Below are 18415 nucleotides of genomic sequence, written 5' to 3'. Positions count from 1 at the left end.
TATCCCCAACAAAAGCAGCATATAGACAGACAGAGACCCTTTGTTTCTCTCCCTCTTCCCAGCTTTTGAAAGTATCTTGTCTCCTCATTGGTCATTTTGGTCAGGTGCCAGCAAGGTTACCTTTAGCTTCTTAACCCTTTACAGGTGAGAGGAGTTTTCCTCTGGTCAGGAGGGATTTTAAAGGGGTTTACCCTTCCCTTTATATTTATGACAAGGTGTATAGCTGAAGCCCTGAAGCATGAGCTTAGATGATAATCATCATTTTAATGCAGAGGTACAAGTGTTGTGGACATGTTGAGGGAAATTCAGAGCTTCTTCTTTTCTCAATAGTCCATGAAGGAAGGGAATTAACATGCGGATTCACAGTGCTTTGTGCCAACCAATATACAAAGAGAGTCCGATTCTGCCACCTCTGCTCATGTGGAGTAGTACCTTTCTCACACAAATTGTATCATTTTACTCCACAGAACTACTCATGTGAGTAAGGTACCATTCAACATGAGTTTGGGCAGAAGAAGACTCTAATCTTCTAATTGTATGTAGCAAACTGAAAAGTCTTATTAGAGGCCATTTGTGGTTTAAGGTTATTTTCTTTCTTTGTAATACATGGTTGTTCATGACCAAGTCACAGCAGAAGAAAAATTAGTAAGATTTCAATCTAGTTTAAGGCTCTGCTTCTCTTCTCATTTACACGGTATAATGAGTAACATATCTACCAACTAAAAAAGGAGATCATACATGTGCATAAATTGACAAATTGAATCAGGCCTTGATTACACTACTACCCCTAATTATATGCATTGGTGTAGCTACACTAATGCAATCTCTAGTGTAGACAGGCAAAGACATTATTTGTACCAATGGTGGTGACCCTGGTGTTTCAAACAGGTAAACACCACTGTGTAAACGGTGGCATTGCTTGCCAGCAGCTACACTGTTGACTGTAGTTGGAGCAAATACCCAGTCTAGATATTGCTGATGATGCAGGAGCCCTTAGCCCACTGGGAGAGGAGCTGCAATGCATTCCCTATACTTTTGAGGTCCATACGCAACCATAAGAGAGGAACCACAAGTCCCAATGCCAATTGCTCTAATTCCACCTCCCAGCTCATTGCTCTGCCCTCACATAGAGACCTCCAAAGAGTTAATCAGCCCTCTCACAGTTCCACCATCAGTCATGCCCTCTAAACATGCCTCCTTCAGATTCTGCTGCTGCTCCCAGCCCCATTCCTTTCCTTAGGGCTGGGTTTCTCTTCTTCCTTCAGCTGCTCTGCTTCCTCATTCTTCTTGTGGTGCTGGATGAAGTCCAGGAGGGGCTGGGACAGCCAGTCTCTCACTCCCAGGAGAGAGGAAGCCCGGAGGGAGTCTCTTTAGTTCCCTTCTCTATCCCTATCTCATCCTACGGAGGGGCACAGTGCTGGGTGCTAAAGAGGCCTGGCTGCAGAGCTAGTTGGGGAGCAGACAGACTGCATGCTTCAAAAGCACTTCTGGCCTTTTAAAAGAGGGAGAGGAGGGGGCTTTGCCTGCTCCTTGTGCAGAGGAAGGAGGAAACCCATTAGCATGTGGGTGCCCCAAATACCCTCTTTTCCTTAGGAGGTGGGGAATGGGGAAGGACAGCCAATCAAACAGACAGGCTTGTAGGCAGGTCTGAAAGCCTGAAGTCTCTGGGGAGAGCCTGACTTCAGTGGAATTACACCAGCGTCAAACTGACAGGAAAATCAGGAGAACCCTAAGGGCCAGATACTGCCAACCTTACTCATGTTGACTAGTAACCTGCTCTGTGAATACTGCTAGTGGATTTATTGGGATTTTCTACTTACTCATTGTGAGGAAAAGTGACATAATCTGTCCCTACCTGTATAAAGTGTGCACAAATTACCATTCTTAAGAAAATCTTGGCCTCCCACAATATCAGCATCTACAATTTCAACACTGATCTCCAATCTTTATACTCCATTTCCACTACTCTGCTTCCAACATACTGATCTGTGATTCCAAAAGATAAAACTTCTGCCTGTCTTCTCCTGTTCCCTCAGGTTACACTGCACTCTTGAAAGCCTACCCCTGATTGAGAAAAAGAAATATTGCCCTTTTGATCCCCCCTCTTGCCACACATTGAAATCCAGAGGCTCCCAAATACTTTTAGCCTCAGCAACACCTATAAATAGTCTTCACAAACTAAGAACAGACTTCTGCTGTGTGGAAGGTCAGTGGAATTGCCTTTTGTAAAGTCCAGCAAGTGTAGAAGTGATTACAGGACTGGGGCCTATATCTGTGCTGGTCTCATATCATTCAGGACTTTATTACACATTACCCTTTCCACTTACTGTACTGAGAAGCAGGTCCACCAACAGGGATGGCAAAGGGGGCAATTGCCATGGGGCCCGGGCGATTTAAAAGGGCCCGAGGGCCTCCAGCCGCCACCACTGCTGCGGTAGTGGTGGCCAGGAGCCCGGGCCCTTTTACATTGCCCGGGCAGGCCGTAGGGCTCCTAGGCATGTGCGGGGTGGTACTGGCAGTGGCGAAGGCAGCTGGGTGGGCATGTGGTAGCCCAGGCCATGCCAACTAACTGTTCTGCCCAGGAGCCAGAATTGCTGTTGGCGGGCCTGCTGAGAAGTTTTAATCATAGCTAAAACTTTGAATTAAATCAATTTAAAACAGAGCCACATTAAGAAATGAAGAAACAGACTTTATTCAGCTCCTCAGGCTAATTTACCACTTCCTTCTATGCCATTCATGCTGACCCACTAGATAATGGTTTAATAGGTTACATTTTTCTTTTTTGCTGCATTTACTGCTAATCATGAAAAGGCAACATTCAAATACAAAGAATATTTTCATGACCACAAAGTAGCAGGAATAGCCAAAGCCTCTCGCAATACCTACTGATCACTCATTGCCATCTTTTGATCAGAAGGAGTATTGATAGAATCTCTTCATCTAAAGCTCTTAAGTATATTGAAATACTCTTGCACAGCTTACCGTAATTTGGTGGTTTTGGAAGATGTGACAAGACTGATAAAAGATGACTTGGCAGCATCTTTGGAGCAAAAGAACAGTCAATTTTAAATGTATGATTCTATAGGTGATTAAAGGGAAAATTCTGCCCTCAAATGCACACATATAGCTTTCATTGAACCAAGGAGAATTGTACACACACATCTAATTTGTGACAGAATTTGGCCCTTGAATCTAACCCAATAAAAGATTATATGTCAAGTATAAAGAAAGTCTCTACTTACAAACTAAAATTATCAGCAGCAGAAAGGCCAACAAAGTGGCAAAGCGTCCTCCCAGAAAGCATCTGAAATCATAACAAATACCCTAGTTTTTAGATTGTACGATGGACAGATATTGGGTCAACACAATAAAATAACTGGACACATTCCAAGATCAGCTTTCAGTCAGCTACCTTCAGCTAAGGACTTCAACATTCCCAGACTTGTAATGGGAGGCAGGGGCTGGGAAGAGACTAGTGTCATGGAATGTGATAGAATGTTTACCCCACACAGGCCAGGAAAGGGTTAATATGGGCCTGAGAAAGACCATGGTAGGAAGAAACCAAGGGGACCAGCGGCAAGGAGTTGGACTAAACAGACTCTGGCAGCTGGTTATAGGGTCTTGGGCTGGAGTTCAATGTAGTGAGAGGCCCCAGGTTCCCCTACCAGTCACTTGTATGGTAGCATGAGGCCAGAGAAGGGGACAAGGAAAGCAAGGGAGGACAATGGGGCCCAGAATCTAGACTGAAGACCTGATACAAGGTCTCAAACGTTAGTTTGTTGGTCTTTGTTACCCTGAAAGGGTTCCCTTCTCAAACTTTCAAATACCCTGTCCAAATATATGTCTTGCACAACCCAAAAAAGCATCTCGATGCTAATGCAAGTTGTATTGAATATACAGAATCCTGGGGAAATAGATGAAAGTCACAGGAGATAGGGAAATTCGTGGTTTTTTGAGAATCAGGTGAGCCATGACTATAATTTCAAACTTGGCACTTGTCTGCAGCCAGGTATCTCAAAAATTCCATTATGATGCTGATCACTTCTGCATTCACAAGTGCATTCTTTTTTATTTCATATGACAATATTCTTATGTACTGAATCTGGGCTAGTATGTATTAAGAAAAAACAAATGCGAAGGAATATATAGTACTATGTTTTGAAATTTTCCTCTCCAGCGTAACACATAGCTGCTCAGTGTGGCACTCTGTCCCCTCTAGTGCCTAGAACAGCTGGAGATTGATGAGTCTACTATAGCCTTAGCTAAGAGAAATGTATCTTTTATCTCATGCAGTAGAGGCTCATGCATTACGCTCCAGAGGTTCCAAGTTTGATCCTGGCCACCAATGACTGGAATCTGTTGGCGTTACAGGTGATACCAGTTTCAATGGATTTCTTCTATTCCCATCACTGACATTGAAACTAACCTTTTCCCAGTGACTCAAACTCAGAGTTCCAGACCCAACTGAGCTCACTAGGGTATGTCTCTAGGGTATGCCACCAAAGTCAGGCCCTTAGAGCGATTACTTTTAAAAAACAACAACGCAAAACAGGTTCATAATCCCAGAAGTGTGTATATAGGTGAGGGGGGAGAGGGAGAGGTCAGGGGTGCATCTCCATGTGGCCTTGAAAACAGCTAAACTCTTTTTTTCCCCTCAAACTTCCAAATAACAATAAAGTGCTCCTAAATTATGAATAAATATGCAAAAATTCAGCCTGAAAGATAATGGCTTGACAAAACTATAACTATCTGAAAATGACCCATTAGAATGAAATAACTTAGACAATCTTAATTATAAGCAGTGCTCTATGTTCCACCTATAATAATAAAACTAAACCATACAGACTACAGACAGCAAATTAGCACCAAAGAATGGAAAAGGAAGCAAGAATGGATTTCCCGAAGTTCCAATTCTCTTTTGTTCAGCTTACAGAAACCTTGCTAACTGGGATGTTTGGTTATGCATCAAGTCAAAGAAATAAAAATCTGTAATATGTGCAGTGAATAGCTCTCAAAGATCATCTCTGTCTTTTGGGTTCACTGTTTTCTACATTTTAAAATTAGATACATAAAATTACACTCAATTTTATTAGACTTGATTAACATCAAAAGGGAAAGTAGCCTAACTAGATAATTTAGTTCTTAGAGGATATTTACTTGTAAAATTTATTTGAAAAGACATACATTACAACTTAATACAATTAAACTAAAAAAAAATTTGCAAAATGGTAGTATTTCCCAATAGTATTTCCTATATAATTAATTGCATAACTCATATGCCAGACATGCTAAATTATTGTGCACAATTTGGAATAGATATCTGTACACCTAATTTATGCAGGCTAAGAGCAGATTTGTGCATACATATCCTGCATTTGCACAGAGCCAGTTAGGTGTCATATCTGCATCCAAACACCTAATTTGTGTGCACACATCAAATATTTGCTTGCAAATGCATCTTTGAAATAGTGCACGTCTAACTTTGAAAAGCAGGCCCTAAATGTCATGTTTTATTCACCAGTTGATATTTTATATAAATAAATAAAGCATGATTATAATGAAGATGAAATCAAAATTACCTTGCATACACTGAAATGATTAAACACGTGGACAGCATAATCATTTGATAAATGACATTTCTCACTGCATTGGATTCTAATAAAAAAGGAAACAAATTAGAAATAATAATTCTTTTTTCTGGACATACTAGAATACAAGAAGCAGGTCCTTCCTTCCAGCTGCCCTCCTCTGAAACTATGAACCTGAAATTCAGTGAAGGAAGAAGTATTTGTGATAAAAAAGATGCTTTACCAAAAACTTTACTATGATATTCACCATGGGCTAGCTCCACAGAAGTCAATGGGAGTCTTCAATGGGGGGTTAAATCAAACCCACTAGAGGCAAACCCAATTATTCTATACTCCATATAGACAGACTATACGTCTGCATTCTCTTTTTTGAAAGCTGTAAAGTCTGTTGAATCGAATTCTAAGTGTCATATAAAAATATATTCTCCCATAAATTCTTCCTTACCTTAACTGGACAAATATTTTTGACAATGGAAATAAGGATGTACATGGAAATGGCCATGAGAAGTATTCATACATGTAAAATAATCACCTTAACAAATTTAAAACATAATTTGTTTTTTAGATTTTGCAATAACTAGAACAGTGTAAATTTACAAATCTCAAAATTTGGGAATTTATTTGCTAAAGGGACCAAGAAAAGTTTGAATTCATCAAAAAATGTCAAGGGGTCTTTTTAAAATGTCCATAATTCAAACAAATTAACAGATTTTTATTTTTATTCACAGATTTTATTTTTAAATTCTCAAAAAATATTTTTACATTCAAAGACCAGGATGAAATTCTAGCTCCATTGACGCCAATTGGAGTTTTGCCATTGACTTTGGCAGAGCCAAGATTTCAGCCAACGTGCCAGAAATTTGTGGAAGATTTACTATATATCAATAGAATAGTATAATCTTAAAACAGGCATTAAATCTAAAGTGAAAATCTCAATACAACCATGTCCAATGAGCAGTTAAGGGACCTATATATTATTATTAATTTACTAGTATAAAAAATTTGTTTTTTTTTTCCAAATTAAAATTTTGCAAAAATCTCCAGTTTCAAAAAAGGCCATTTTTCAATACCATGTTTTTCCATTTGAAAAGTCAACCAGCTCTAAAAATAACAAACTGAGAAGGAAAGAACATAACTCACTTGAATGATCCAAAGTCTCTTCATGGAAATACCCATCTACCATAAACTGGGAGCAAGGAGAGGAATCACTGAACTGTTTTCTTGACTGAATGAACACCACATCTTTAGAAAAAGAGGAGTCATCAGCTGCTGGTGTTTGCTTTTGTGACATCCAGATTTTGCATTGAGAAGAAAATTCAGAGTCATCTGCAAGAGGCACATCTGCAACTTTCCTAGCTCACAGTAACGGAAAGGGGTAGAGAATCTGTGCTGATAGATTTTTAAGATAAGAAATGACTCAATCACAAGGATTTCTCTGAATTGTTAGTGATATGGAATTGGCACAGACCCATTATATGTAGGAAAATGCAGGGGGAAAGAAGCAGACTAAAGACAAAACTTCATAAATTTTAACAAAGTGAGGATATAAAAACTCAAACTGAAAACAGCAATGGGCCAAATGATCAGATTTAATACAGGAGTATCTCTCATTTTCACTGGCTTCCTATCCAAAGTCAGTTTCAAAAGGCCCTCCTAGGTTATAAAGATCTCCATGGATTCAAACACTGTGACCGTCTCATGTTACTGTCTCAATTTGCTCCGCAAAATTCTGTCTCTGATCTGTCCTCGAAATCAGTGGTTTTCAAAATTCGGGTCGCAACTCAGTACAGAATGCAAGGCACTGTGTCTCCTTGCTCAGCACCCAGGGACCCTGGTGGCTGGCCACTAAAAATTAGTAGTCCCTATCTGTTCTGACACCGCGCTGCACCCCGGAAGCAGCCAGCAGCAGGTCCAGCTCGTATGCAGGGGGCCCATGGGGCTCCGCACGCTGTCCCTGCCCTGAGCACCAGATCCACACTCCCATTGGCCAGGAACCGGCCAATGGGAGCTGGGGGGTGGTTGGGCCTGCGGGCAAGAGTTGCACGGAGCCACTTGCGTGCCTGCGCCTAGGAGCCAGACCTGCTGGCCGCTTCCGGGGCGGGAATAGGCGGGAAGCCTGCCTCTGCATCCCGCTGCGCCGCTGACCGGGAGCCTCCGGAGGTAAGCCTGCACCCCAACCCCATGCCCCAATCCTCTGCCCCAGCCCTGAGCCCCCTCCTGCACTCCAACCCCCTCATCCCCAGCCCCACCCCAGAGCCTGAACCCCCAGCCCAGAGCCCTGACCCCCTCCCAGACCCCGACCCCCTGCCTTAGCCCAGAGCCCCCTCTCACACCCTGAACCCCTCATTCCCAGCTCCACCCTGCAGCCCTCACCCCTGCACCCCAACCCTCTGCCCCAAACCTGAGGCTCCTCCTCATCTCCAGCTCTGTAGGGTCGCAGACGTTAAAAATTTTCTTCATCTGGGTCGCCAGAAAAAAAGTTTGAAAACCACTGCTCTAAATGCTGATTTGAGCAGAGTCCCCCCGCAAAACCAAGGAAATAGTTATCCACCGACAGTGATCCCGTCATTAACAGACAAGCCTAACTAAATACAGCACATACTAGCGATGTTACTGTGGGCTTACCATTGCCATAGTGTGGATTGGCATCTAGTTTATTATCTCCATCATTACAAATCTCCTCTACATGAGGAGACTCCATATTGCTAAGGACAGTGCTGTTAAGCCATGAATTCGAGGCACTGAGACTGAACAGACTAGCAAGAGAGCGACGGATTTTCTTCCTTCTCCTGAATATTCTAGAAAGGAAAGAAATAACCATGTTTTAAAGGGATGAGGCAAAGTACTTTTATTTATAAAACAGTGTAACAGGGTTCACGTTACGCCCCTGAGTATTTAGCCCCTGCGCCTCCCCCTTCAATGAGTCAGGGACACTTCAGTCTGGTGCAATACCCGTGCTCTTTATTCTCAAAAGGTTTTCCACCACCAATTCCCAACTATATACAGGCTTCACAACTACTTTGCGTACAACAGACTAGGAGGCTCCCACTTCCTTCTGTGCTGTGCTGGATCGGGATCCGAACCTGGACCTTTTCCCTTCCCCCCTTCTCTGGCTTCCTCTCAGCCTTTATAGCTCTGGACTAATAAGACTGACAGGTGCGTCCAGTTACCAGGCTATTCACCCATTCCCAATCCATTCCCCTTGATTGGGCCTGGAGTGGCAGAAGCTGATTAAGAGCTTCTCAGCCAGCGTCCTGCCACAAACAGGAACACGGTCTAGAGGTCAGAGTACAGGCCTACGACTCAGGCATCCTGCGGTCTGTTCCTTGTTCTGCCACAGGTTCACTCTTGGGCTTGTCATTACATTTCTCAATGCCATTGTTTCTGCATCTGTAAAATGGGTCTAACAATGTTTACTTTTTTTACCAGGGTGTTCTGTGGTTTAATAGTTTCCAAACTACCCTGAGCTCCTTGGGTGAAAAACCACTAGACACTAACATTATAGGGCCAAATTTTACAAGCTTTCCTCAGGTAACACCACTATTGAAGTCATGTGGGAGTTTTGCCTGAATAAGGATTGCAGGACAGAACCTGTTCTTTTAATTTTCTTTTTTATTCTCCGTCATGGTAATACCCTCTCGGGAGCAGGACAGTAACACTTCTTTTTCTGCAGAGATTGTCCCTCTTCCTTGGGCAAACCATTTGTTTTGCTGTATTTCTAAAAACTGCAGCTTTAGGTTTACTGTTCTGCCCATGTCCCATTATCGATTAACTCTCTAGAAAGGCATTCACGCATAGAAACAGTGTTGGTTGGTTTTGCGCTGCCGATGAGCATCAGGAGACACATCACAAATGTATTGGGTTATGGCCATAACAAAATGGAACAACGACTACCCTCAATTTTTTTAATTCTGGGCAAGTGAGTGATGAAATTACAAAAATAAAAGTTGATATTTAAAATCCAGAGTAATTTCCATATCAAATAAAACATGTTTTATAGCAAATACAATTTGGAGCCTTCCATATGTAATACAGCATGAATTTATTGGACAAAATCTTAAAGCACAATTCACTTTTTGCTCAGTCCTCACTCAGGCAAACCTCCTAATGGCCCACTGAAAATTACACATTTGCTATATTTTGAAAATAATGATAGTTTGAAGGTGAGACAAACAAAAAAATCTTGAATTTCCTTAAAATGTTTGTTATACTTACTTTTGGATTTGCTCTTATCCTTCTTTTATATTGGAAAGAATTGAAGTCACCCTTTTGGAACACTAAATATTTCAGCAACAGGTGAAAAGCCACAAATTTCTGAGCAACTGTACCTCTCTTTTATATTTACTGCTGAGAGCTCCCATCACAGTAACATCTGTGTGCTTAAAACTTTTGAGATAATGTTATAAGGCATGACTCTGAAGACCACGTGATTTTAACCACTGCAGTCTCTCTGAATTATACTACTTGGTGTGTTCCATTGCTATTAGGAAAAGGAATCCAGATATAGAAATAACGGAAGGAGCTAGACATAGACTCATGGGACTGGAAGGGACCTCGAGAGGTCATCTAGTCCAGTCCCCTGCATGTACTGAGCATTATAGTCATATGCTGACAGCCAACCAGAAATCTCCAAGTTAAGTCCAGAGTTAAAAAGCCAACATCCAATATTAAGTAAAATGTATGTGACTCACTTACCTAACTAATTTCTCCTTATAGGTAACACTTGTCTGTGATGGGGTCAGTGTTACATTACCATCTTCATCAGACACAAAACTGTCTTCCGTCAAAATGTAATAGCCATTAGTAAGAAGCCGAGGACTACGGCGACATGTGAAAAGAGACCCTGTCAAGGGATTTATGGAACAACATTCATAGGAGGTGTCACTATCCAGAAAGGCATAAGTGTAACTGAAAAGGAAAGAAATAAAGCCCTCTAAGTTAGTATATGTCTATTTAGCACAGGGGCATAAATGTTAACACACGATTGAATGATAATGTTTTTAGATTACACATCACTTTTCATTTTAATAGCTCCCAGAACACTATAGAGTTGTGTAACAGGGTGGCTTGCCCTTACGGGTTAGAGACCTGAGGACAGCCAGCCCTGATTACTAAGGAGGCACATGGGAGCAAGGCTCACCTGATTGCCCTATAAAGGGCAACAGGAAGCTTCAGAGAAGAGGTGAATGCTCAGGGAGAAACAGACAGAGGGAAGAAGCTGCAGGAAGTGAGTCTCTGGCTGTACTCCCTTCTCCAGCTGGGTACTTTGGGAGTTGTGGCTGGGTAGAAAGCCCTGGCTGGAAGATCTGTTTTCTCACGAGAAGAAAGCAAAGAAGGCAGGCCAGGCCTTGCATCTTCTCCAGCTGCTCAGAGAGAAAAAAGACATAGCTCTCAGGAGGAGGGGCTGTTCCCAGCTTAAGACTGGAGTGGAAGATGTCTGTTTATTTGTGAACAAAATCAGACCCTAAGATGGGCTGTTATTATTGGATTCATGAAAGCCTGTGTGGAGTTTATCTAAGAAGCCCCTTGAAGAGGGAAACTGAGGCAAGGGGCTGCTTGTAGGGCCACCCTGAGGCCAAAAGGATGGAGGAGGCCACTCACTCACAAGCTGTAACAAAATGACATACAAACTATACACAGAGATCACTTCACCCACTACTGAAATGCAACCATCTCTGGAGTTAAATGTAGCAACTGCTGAATAAAACACACCAGACAAGTATTTAAGACAGAAGTGGGTAATTTTTTCCACTGGAACACAAGGGGACTGTTAGGTAGGCATAATGTACGTTCCTGATTTTGGAATTGGGTCCCAATCCTGCGAGGTGCTGAGTACCCACAACTCTGAGTGACTTCATTGGGATTTGAGGGTGCTCAGCACTTTACAGGGTCAGGCACTAATACCGATATACATTTAATAGAATCATAGAATATCAGGGTTGGAAGGGACCCCAGAAGGTCATCTAGTCCAACCCCCTGCTCAAAGCAGGACCAATTCCCAGTTAAATCATCCCAGCCAGGGCTTTGTCAAGCCTGACCTTAAAAACCTCTAAGGAAGGAGATTCTACCACCTCCCTAGGTAATGCATTCCAGTGTTTCACCACCCTCATAGTGAAAAAGTTTTTCCTAATATCCAATCTAAACCTCCCCCACTGCAACTTGAGACCATTACTCCTCGTTCTGTCATCTGCTACCATTGAGAACAGTCTAGAGCCATCCTCTTTGGAACCTCCTTTCAGGTAGTTGAAAGCAGCTATCAAATCCCCCCTCATTCTTCTCTTCTGCAGACTAAACAATCCCAGTTCCCTCAGCCTCTCCTCATAAGTCATGTGTCATTTGTCAGTATCAGTACAAGCAGGTATTGATCTTTCAGCAAACAGTCCCAGAGATAGTGGGAAACTCATCAAGTTCTTGAAAACTGGCAAAAGGTGAGTAATAGATAATTGTACAAAGATCTCTACCAGGGATTAGAGATGACAGTATTGTAATGCAAGGGCTAGGGGTGGGCATGCACCACTGCCCTGTTGGACAGAATCTGAAATGAACAACTATGTCATATACCATATGCTACAGTCACTTCATGGGGATTCTACCTTAGTGCAAGTGGTTGGGGCTTGTGTTTTTCAAGCAGGAGTATCTGAATTCTATCCCCACTGTAGCTTTGAAGTTTCAAGTGGCCATGGATTTGCAGCAGTGATATCTGTGAAATGCAATGTGGCCGTGCTTTAGTGTGGTAATAGCACCCTAATCATAAATAGTTGAAATAGGAATTTTAGAAATGTTTTTCAAACACAAAGGAAAAATAAAATGAAACAAAGGATAGTTTTACTCCATACCTTGGCAAAATGTGTTCAGGGGACAGACTTTGCCTGGGCTCTTTATCAGCCACTGAAAAACCTGTTGAGACAAAGACCAGATAAGGAGACGCCCCAGCACCAGCTCACCACGCAGGCATTTCAAGTGACACTAGAAGCAGCTGACTGGTTTTCACTAACAATATGCCTTGATGAAATTGACAGAAGAAAATTAGGAAAGGAAAAGAGACTAAAGGAAAGAAAACAGAGTGATGGTGGGTAGATAAAATGAAACCTCATATAATTTAGACTTGTATAGCATCATTCCAAAGAGTAGCATGAATCAAAGCTGATTACAGTCAATAAATCCAAGTTGCCAATATACTGCATAGCTTAGTGTCTTGTGGGAAGTAAATCCAGTCACATACAAGAGAATAGGTCCAGCACTCTTAATGGCATTGTCTGATTCACATCATGAACAGTTCACTCACTGATTGATTCTTTACACATTACAGATTTGTATTTTATATACATTAGTGTCTGCTGATATAGTCTCTTTGTTACAATTTTATACAAAAACCTCTGTAAAATCTTAACTTTTCAATCAATGGGAAAACATTACATCCAAAGAAAGAAATTCATATTCACTTTAGAAGGCAATCCCTCATGTGTAAGGACACAATCCCTGACAGGTGGTAATTAGATTCCAGTATAAACCCAAAATGGCAAAATCCCAGTTAAGAAAGCCCAGAGAAATGCCTATATATTTACGTGCTGCTGGTGTTGACATTAGTTGGGATATTCGATACATCTTGAGAAGGTCTGTTGCACACACTTTGGAGCTACATGTATCATAGATTATCTGCAAGAGATTTTAAAGGAAAGTTGGTATTTATTGAAAAGAGAGAGTTGCAAGGTATAATCAGGAATGGACATTACATTACTAATTCCTAATGCTGTATTCCATTAGATGTGAGTCTGATCCTGCTATCCTTCCTCACTGATTTCAAGAGCAAATTTGTTCAAACTCTATTTGGTCAATTGCAGTCTCTTTGCAATCTGCAACTGTGATCTCTTTCCTAATATTTAAATCCATGATGTACAGTATAGATAGACTTACAATTGTCCTACATGCACTACCGTATTTACTTTATTTTCTCAATAATATGCTTTTGAATCACCGTTATGAAAAATAAAAAGCACTGAATGAGAAATACAGTTTACATACAATATCTTACATATCTCTAGTGCTTTGAATGAGAGAATATCACAGTGCACTTTACAAACTGGTATACAATCTATGGTTTCTACCCTGCAAATACTTAGGCCTGTGAGTAGTCTAATTAAAGTTACTCAGGTGACCATGGTTTGTATGTAGGGAACACATCACCCAACACTGAGAGGCAGGACAACTTGAGGGGAAACATAACAGCTGTTTAACAGAATGTAGCAACACTACAAATCCGTTTAGGATAAGATGCGAGGGAGAAATGCATCTCCATATGCAGATTAGTGGGAATGTGATGTATTTCTCCCAATTATACACATCCTCAAGAACAGTTTAAGAACACTTGTGATTTACAAAGCAATGTTTTTCTGTGCAATGATTTTACACAGAATTGCTTTCCCAGAGTCTTGAAAACACTGGAGAAAGGATGTTCACTTCATTTTGCAAACAGTACTTTACACAACCCCACTTTTATTTATTGTTAGGCTTGAAAGGATTAGGTTTTTGTCTGTAAATGTCAGTCAACGTTGACTTCACTGTACACACACACACACACACACCCCAATGAAGAAATATTTTCAATCATAATAATCCCAATTTACAGATAAGCGAAGGAAGAAAAATGCCATTTGAGAACTTATTAGCATTTGATTTCGGGATATTTACTTTGTATATTTTGAAATGTGATGTTGATATTTTGTGTTTTAATGGTTATAAAGCTTTATCCTATAGAATCTCAATATCTACTATCGTTTAAATAATTGTCTGCTCCCCATTGTGTGATTCCCCCTATAATTTCCCACAACTGAAAATTTAAATAACTAAAAATAGGAAAAAAATGCTTAAACCATAATTTCACACAACTGTTAAAATGTAAATAGACAAAAATTCTAAAAAATGCTTAAAATAAATATTTGTATGCAGTGTAATTGTAGCCATGTCGGTCCCAGGATATTAGACAGACAAGGTGTGTGAAGTGGTATCTTTTATCAAACCAACTTCTGTTTGGTCTTTTTTATCAGCCCAAGCTTGTCTCTCTCACCAAACAGAAGTTGATCTGATAAAACATACGACCTCACCCACCTTGTCTGTAAAATAAACATTGATATTATCCATCAAAATAAAACAAAATCTAATTCTGCCAAATTATTCATGACTTAAAGTAAGTTTCTATGCTCTTATAGTATCATAAACTACCGTTACAATGTAACCAAATCAGAACAAAACATATCAATTTCCACTTTGCAATTACTTTAAGTAATATTTAACATTAAGTAATATTTGTGACCCACAACACAAAGAGTCCTGTAGTTCAACAAATATCTTTTAAATGAACATATGACGGAAGACCAAATATGAACAACCTAACTGAAAATGAAACAAAGCTAAAGGCAAGTCAGCAACATTTTATGGCAATCATTCAAATCAAAGTTTATTGAGTCTACAACACTGCCCAGTTCTGCAGTTTAATCACTAAAATGTAAGCATGAAAGCTTCTGTCTTTCTACTCAGAATGTAGAAAACAATTTACTTTAATCACTTTCCTTGGTGATAATCAAACTGGTCCTTAAAACAATGATACCTTCAGTTGGTAACTAGCCAATCCCTTGTGCATGTTGCACTCTACACTGTAAATATTTACATCAATATGTATCAACACACATAATTAGCGGTTAAAATTATTTAAGCCCAAGTACTTAACCTATTCAGATAACAAATATTGCTCTCTTATCTTTTGAAATACAGTAATGTCTATGAGAAATAATTGTATTTGTTCATACATGTCACTGTTTGAAGGGTATTTTAGTCTATTCTCTTTACTGGTAGTGATGAAAGCATTTACCGAAATGTACAGCTTCTTGAAGAGCTGACTGTAAATGGAGAAATCCAGGGCTCAGTTATTCCTCTGTTGATCAAAGTAATAAAACATCAACATGTGTAAAATCTTCCAAACCTGGAAAAGCCATTTCACTATTAACAAACGTATGCAAGAAGTTTTTCATCAAAAAGAGTCTCTGGAATGCAACTGTAGGGTGCTCCTTATGCTGCTTCCTGGAACAGAATAGCTCTGAGGTCTTCGAAAAGGCAGGTCTATAAAGCCCCTTGTTTCCTTTCAAAAACAGACTGTGCAATCAGAAGCAAAGAGGCAGAATGAGGTCATTCTTCCTGTTAAGTAGCCTCACATCACAAGCATTCATTTTGAAGAGTAAATTGAAGATTAAGATTAGGCAAGTGAACAACCCTGCAGGGTGTTGCAAAATGCAAGATATGCCAGCTTTAAATAACGGTCTATTCTATTTATATCATGGTGCACAGAACCAGTACCTTGTCTGTGATGCTTGTAAAAACAGCTGATACAACTTTTTACCATATCTTTTATTTATAAATCTGATACAGTCATGACTCAGTATACTTTACAGTCATGTAGTCATATCACTTAGTACAACACTAATGCTGGGAGACTTGAAGGCTTTGATTGCATTACTATGCCTAAAATAATCCTGTTTTACCCCCCAAAATCCCTGAATGTTAGCAAAATCCCATCCAAGAGCACTGCTGTACAGAAGAAACATCAGTTAATATTTCATAGTTCAGTAGCAGTTCACTTGGTTTTCAACAACCACACTGTGGCTGATCATAACAGAATTATGCAGATGTTAGGTAAAAGTACTTCGGAAGATGAAATAAATATGGTCAGGGAAATATTTATAAACAAAGCCATAGCCACTACACTTCAATGATGCATAAAAGAACGGAAGAAAGAATACCACTAATTCCAACTGAAATAAATTTAGTCTGAATGACTAATTCTAACAATCAGAATTATTGGACTGTAGAATAGTCTCCAAAGGGAAATCATAGAATCATAGAATATCAGGGTTGGAAGGGACCCCAGAAGGTCATCTAGTCCAACCCCCTGCTCGAAGCAGGACCAATTCCCAGTTAAATCATCCCAGCCAGGGCTTTGTCAAGCCTGACCTTAAAAACCTCTAAGGAAGGAGATTCTACCACCTCCAGTGTTTCACCACCCTCTTAGTGAAAAAGTTTTTTCTAATATCCAATCTAAACCTCCCCCACTGCAACTTGAGACCATTACTCCTTGTTCTGTCATCTGCTACCATTGAGAACAGTCTAGAGCCATCCTCTTTGGAACCCCCTTTCAGGTAGTTGAAAGCAGCTATCAAATCCCCCCTCATTCTTCTCTTCTGCAGGCTAAACAATCACAGCTCCCTCAGCCTCTCCTCATAAGTCATGTGTTCCAGACCCCTAATCATTTTTGTTGCCCTTCGCTGGACTCTCTCCAATTTATCCACATCCTTCTTGTAGTGTGGGGCCCAAAACTGGACACAGTACTCCAGATGAGGCCTCACCAATGTCGAATAGAGGGGGACGATCACGTCCCTCGATCTGCTCGCTTTGCCCCTACTTATACATCCCAAAATGCCATTGGCCTTCTTGGCAACAAGGGCACACTGCTGACTCATATCCAGCTTCTCGTCCACTGTCACCCCTAGGTCCTTTTCCGCAGAACTGCTGCCTAGCCATTCGGTCCCTAGTCTGTAGCGGTGCACGGGGTTCTTCCGTCCTAAGTGCAGGACCCTGCACTTATCCTTATTGAACTTCATCAGATTTCTTCTGGCCCAATCCTCCAATTTGTCTAGGTCCTTCTGTATCCTATCCCTCCCCTCCAGCGTATCTACCACTCCTCCCAGTTTAGTATCATCCGCAAATTTGCTGAGAGTGCAATCCACACCATCCTCCAGATCATTTATGAAGATATTGAACAAAACCGGCCCCAGGACCGACCCTTGGGGCACTCCACTTGATACCGGCTGCCAACTAGACATGGAGCCATTGATCACTACCCGTTGAGCCCGACAATCTAGCCAGCTTTCTACCCACCTTATAGTGCATTCATCCAGCCCATACTTCCTTAACTTGCTGACAAGAATACTGTGGGGGACCGTGTCAAAAGCTTTGCTAAAGTCAAGAAACAATACATCCACTGCTTTCCCTTCATCCACAGAACCAGTAGTCTCATCATAAAAGGCAATTAGATTAGTCAGGCATGACCTTCCCTTGGTGAATCCATGCTGGCTGTTCCTGATCACTTTCCTCTCATGCAAGTGCTTCAGGATTGATTCTTTGAGGACCTGCTCCATGATTTTTCCAGGGACTGAGGTGAGGCTGACTGGCCTGTAGTTCCCAGGATCCTCCTTCTTCCCTTTTTTAAAGATTGGCACTACATTAGCCTTTTTCCAGTCATCCGGGACTTCCCCCGTTCGCCACGAGTTTTCAAAGATAATGGCCAATGGCTCTGCAATCACAGCCGCCAATTCCTTCAGCACTCTCAGATGCAACTCGTCCGGCCCCATGGACTTGTGCACGTCCAGCTTTTCTAAATAGTCCCTAACCACCTCTATCTCCACAGAGGGCTGGCCATCTCTTCCCCATTTTGTGATGCCCAGCGCAGCAGTCTGGGAGCTGACCTTGTTAGTGAAAACAGAGGCAAAAAAAGCATTGAGTACATTAGCTTTTTCCACATCCTCTGTCACTAGGTTGCCTCCGTCATTCATTAAGGGGCCCACACATTCCTTGGCTTTCTTCTTGTTGCTAACATACCTGAAGAAACCCTTCTTGTTACTCTTAACATCTCTTGCTAGCTGCAGCTCCAGGTGCTATTTGGCCCTCCTGATATCATTCCTACATGCCCGAGCAATATTTTTATACTCTTCCCTGGTCATATGTCCAACCTTCCACTTCTTGTAAGCTTCTTTTTTATGTTTAAGATCCGCTAGGATTTC

The 18415-nt window shown here is 41.1% G+C and overlaps 1 protein-coding gene across 1 annotated transcript; it reads right to left on the bottom strand.

The window, feature by feature from the left end:
- On the bottom strand, positions 1–15656 carry TMEM71 (transmembrane protein 71). Its single transcript, XM_084620089.1, is given in 11 exon segments — positions 1–1310; positions 1312–1336; positions 2983–3040; positions 3243–3304; positions 5580–5655; positions 6729–6830; positions 8214–8386; positions 10284–10496; positions 12425–12485; positions 13154–13244; positions 15454–15656. Coding segments are annotated over 10 exon segments (921 nt in total). The 5' UTR covers positions 13194–13244; positions 15454–15656; the 3' UTR covers positions 1–1199.
- Between the last annotated feature and the right edge of the window lie 2759 nt (positions 15657–18415).

The sequence above is a fragment of the Lepidochelys olivacea genome, assembly GCF_965140295.1.
Source record: "Lepidochelys olivacea isolate rLepOli2 genome assembly, chromosome: 2".
Taxonomy (NCBI): Eukaryota; Metazoa; Chordata; order Testudines; family Cheloniidae; genus Lepidochelys; species Lepidochelys olivacea.
This window is presented reverse-complemented; position numbering and strand designations above follow the sequence as displayed.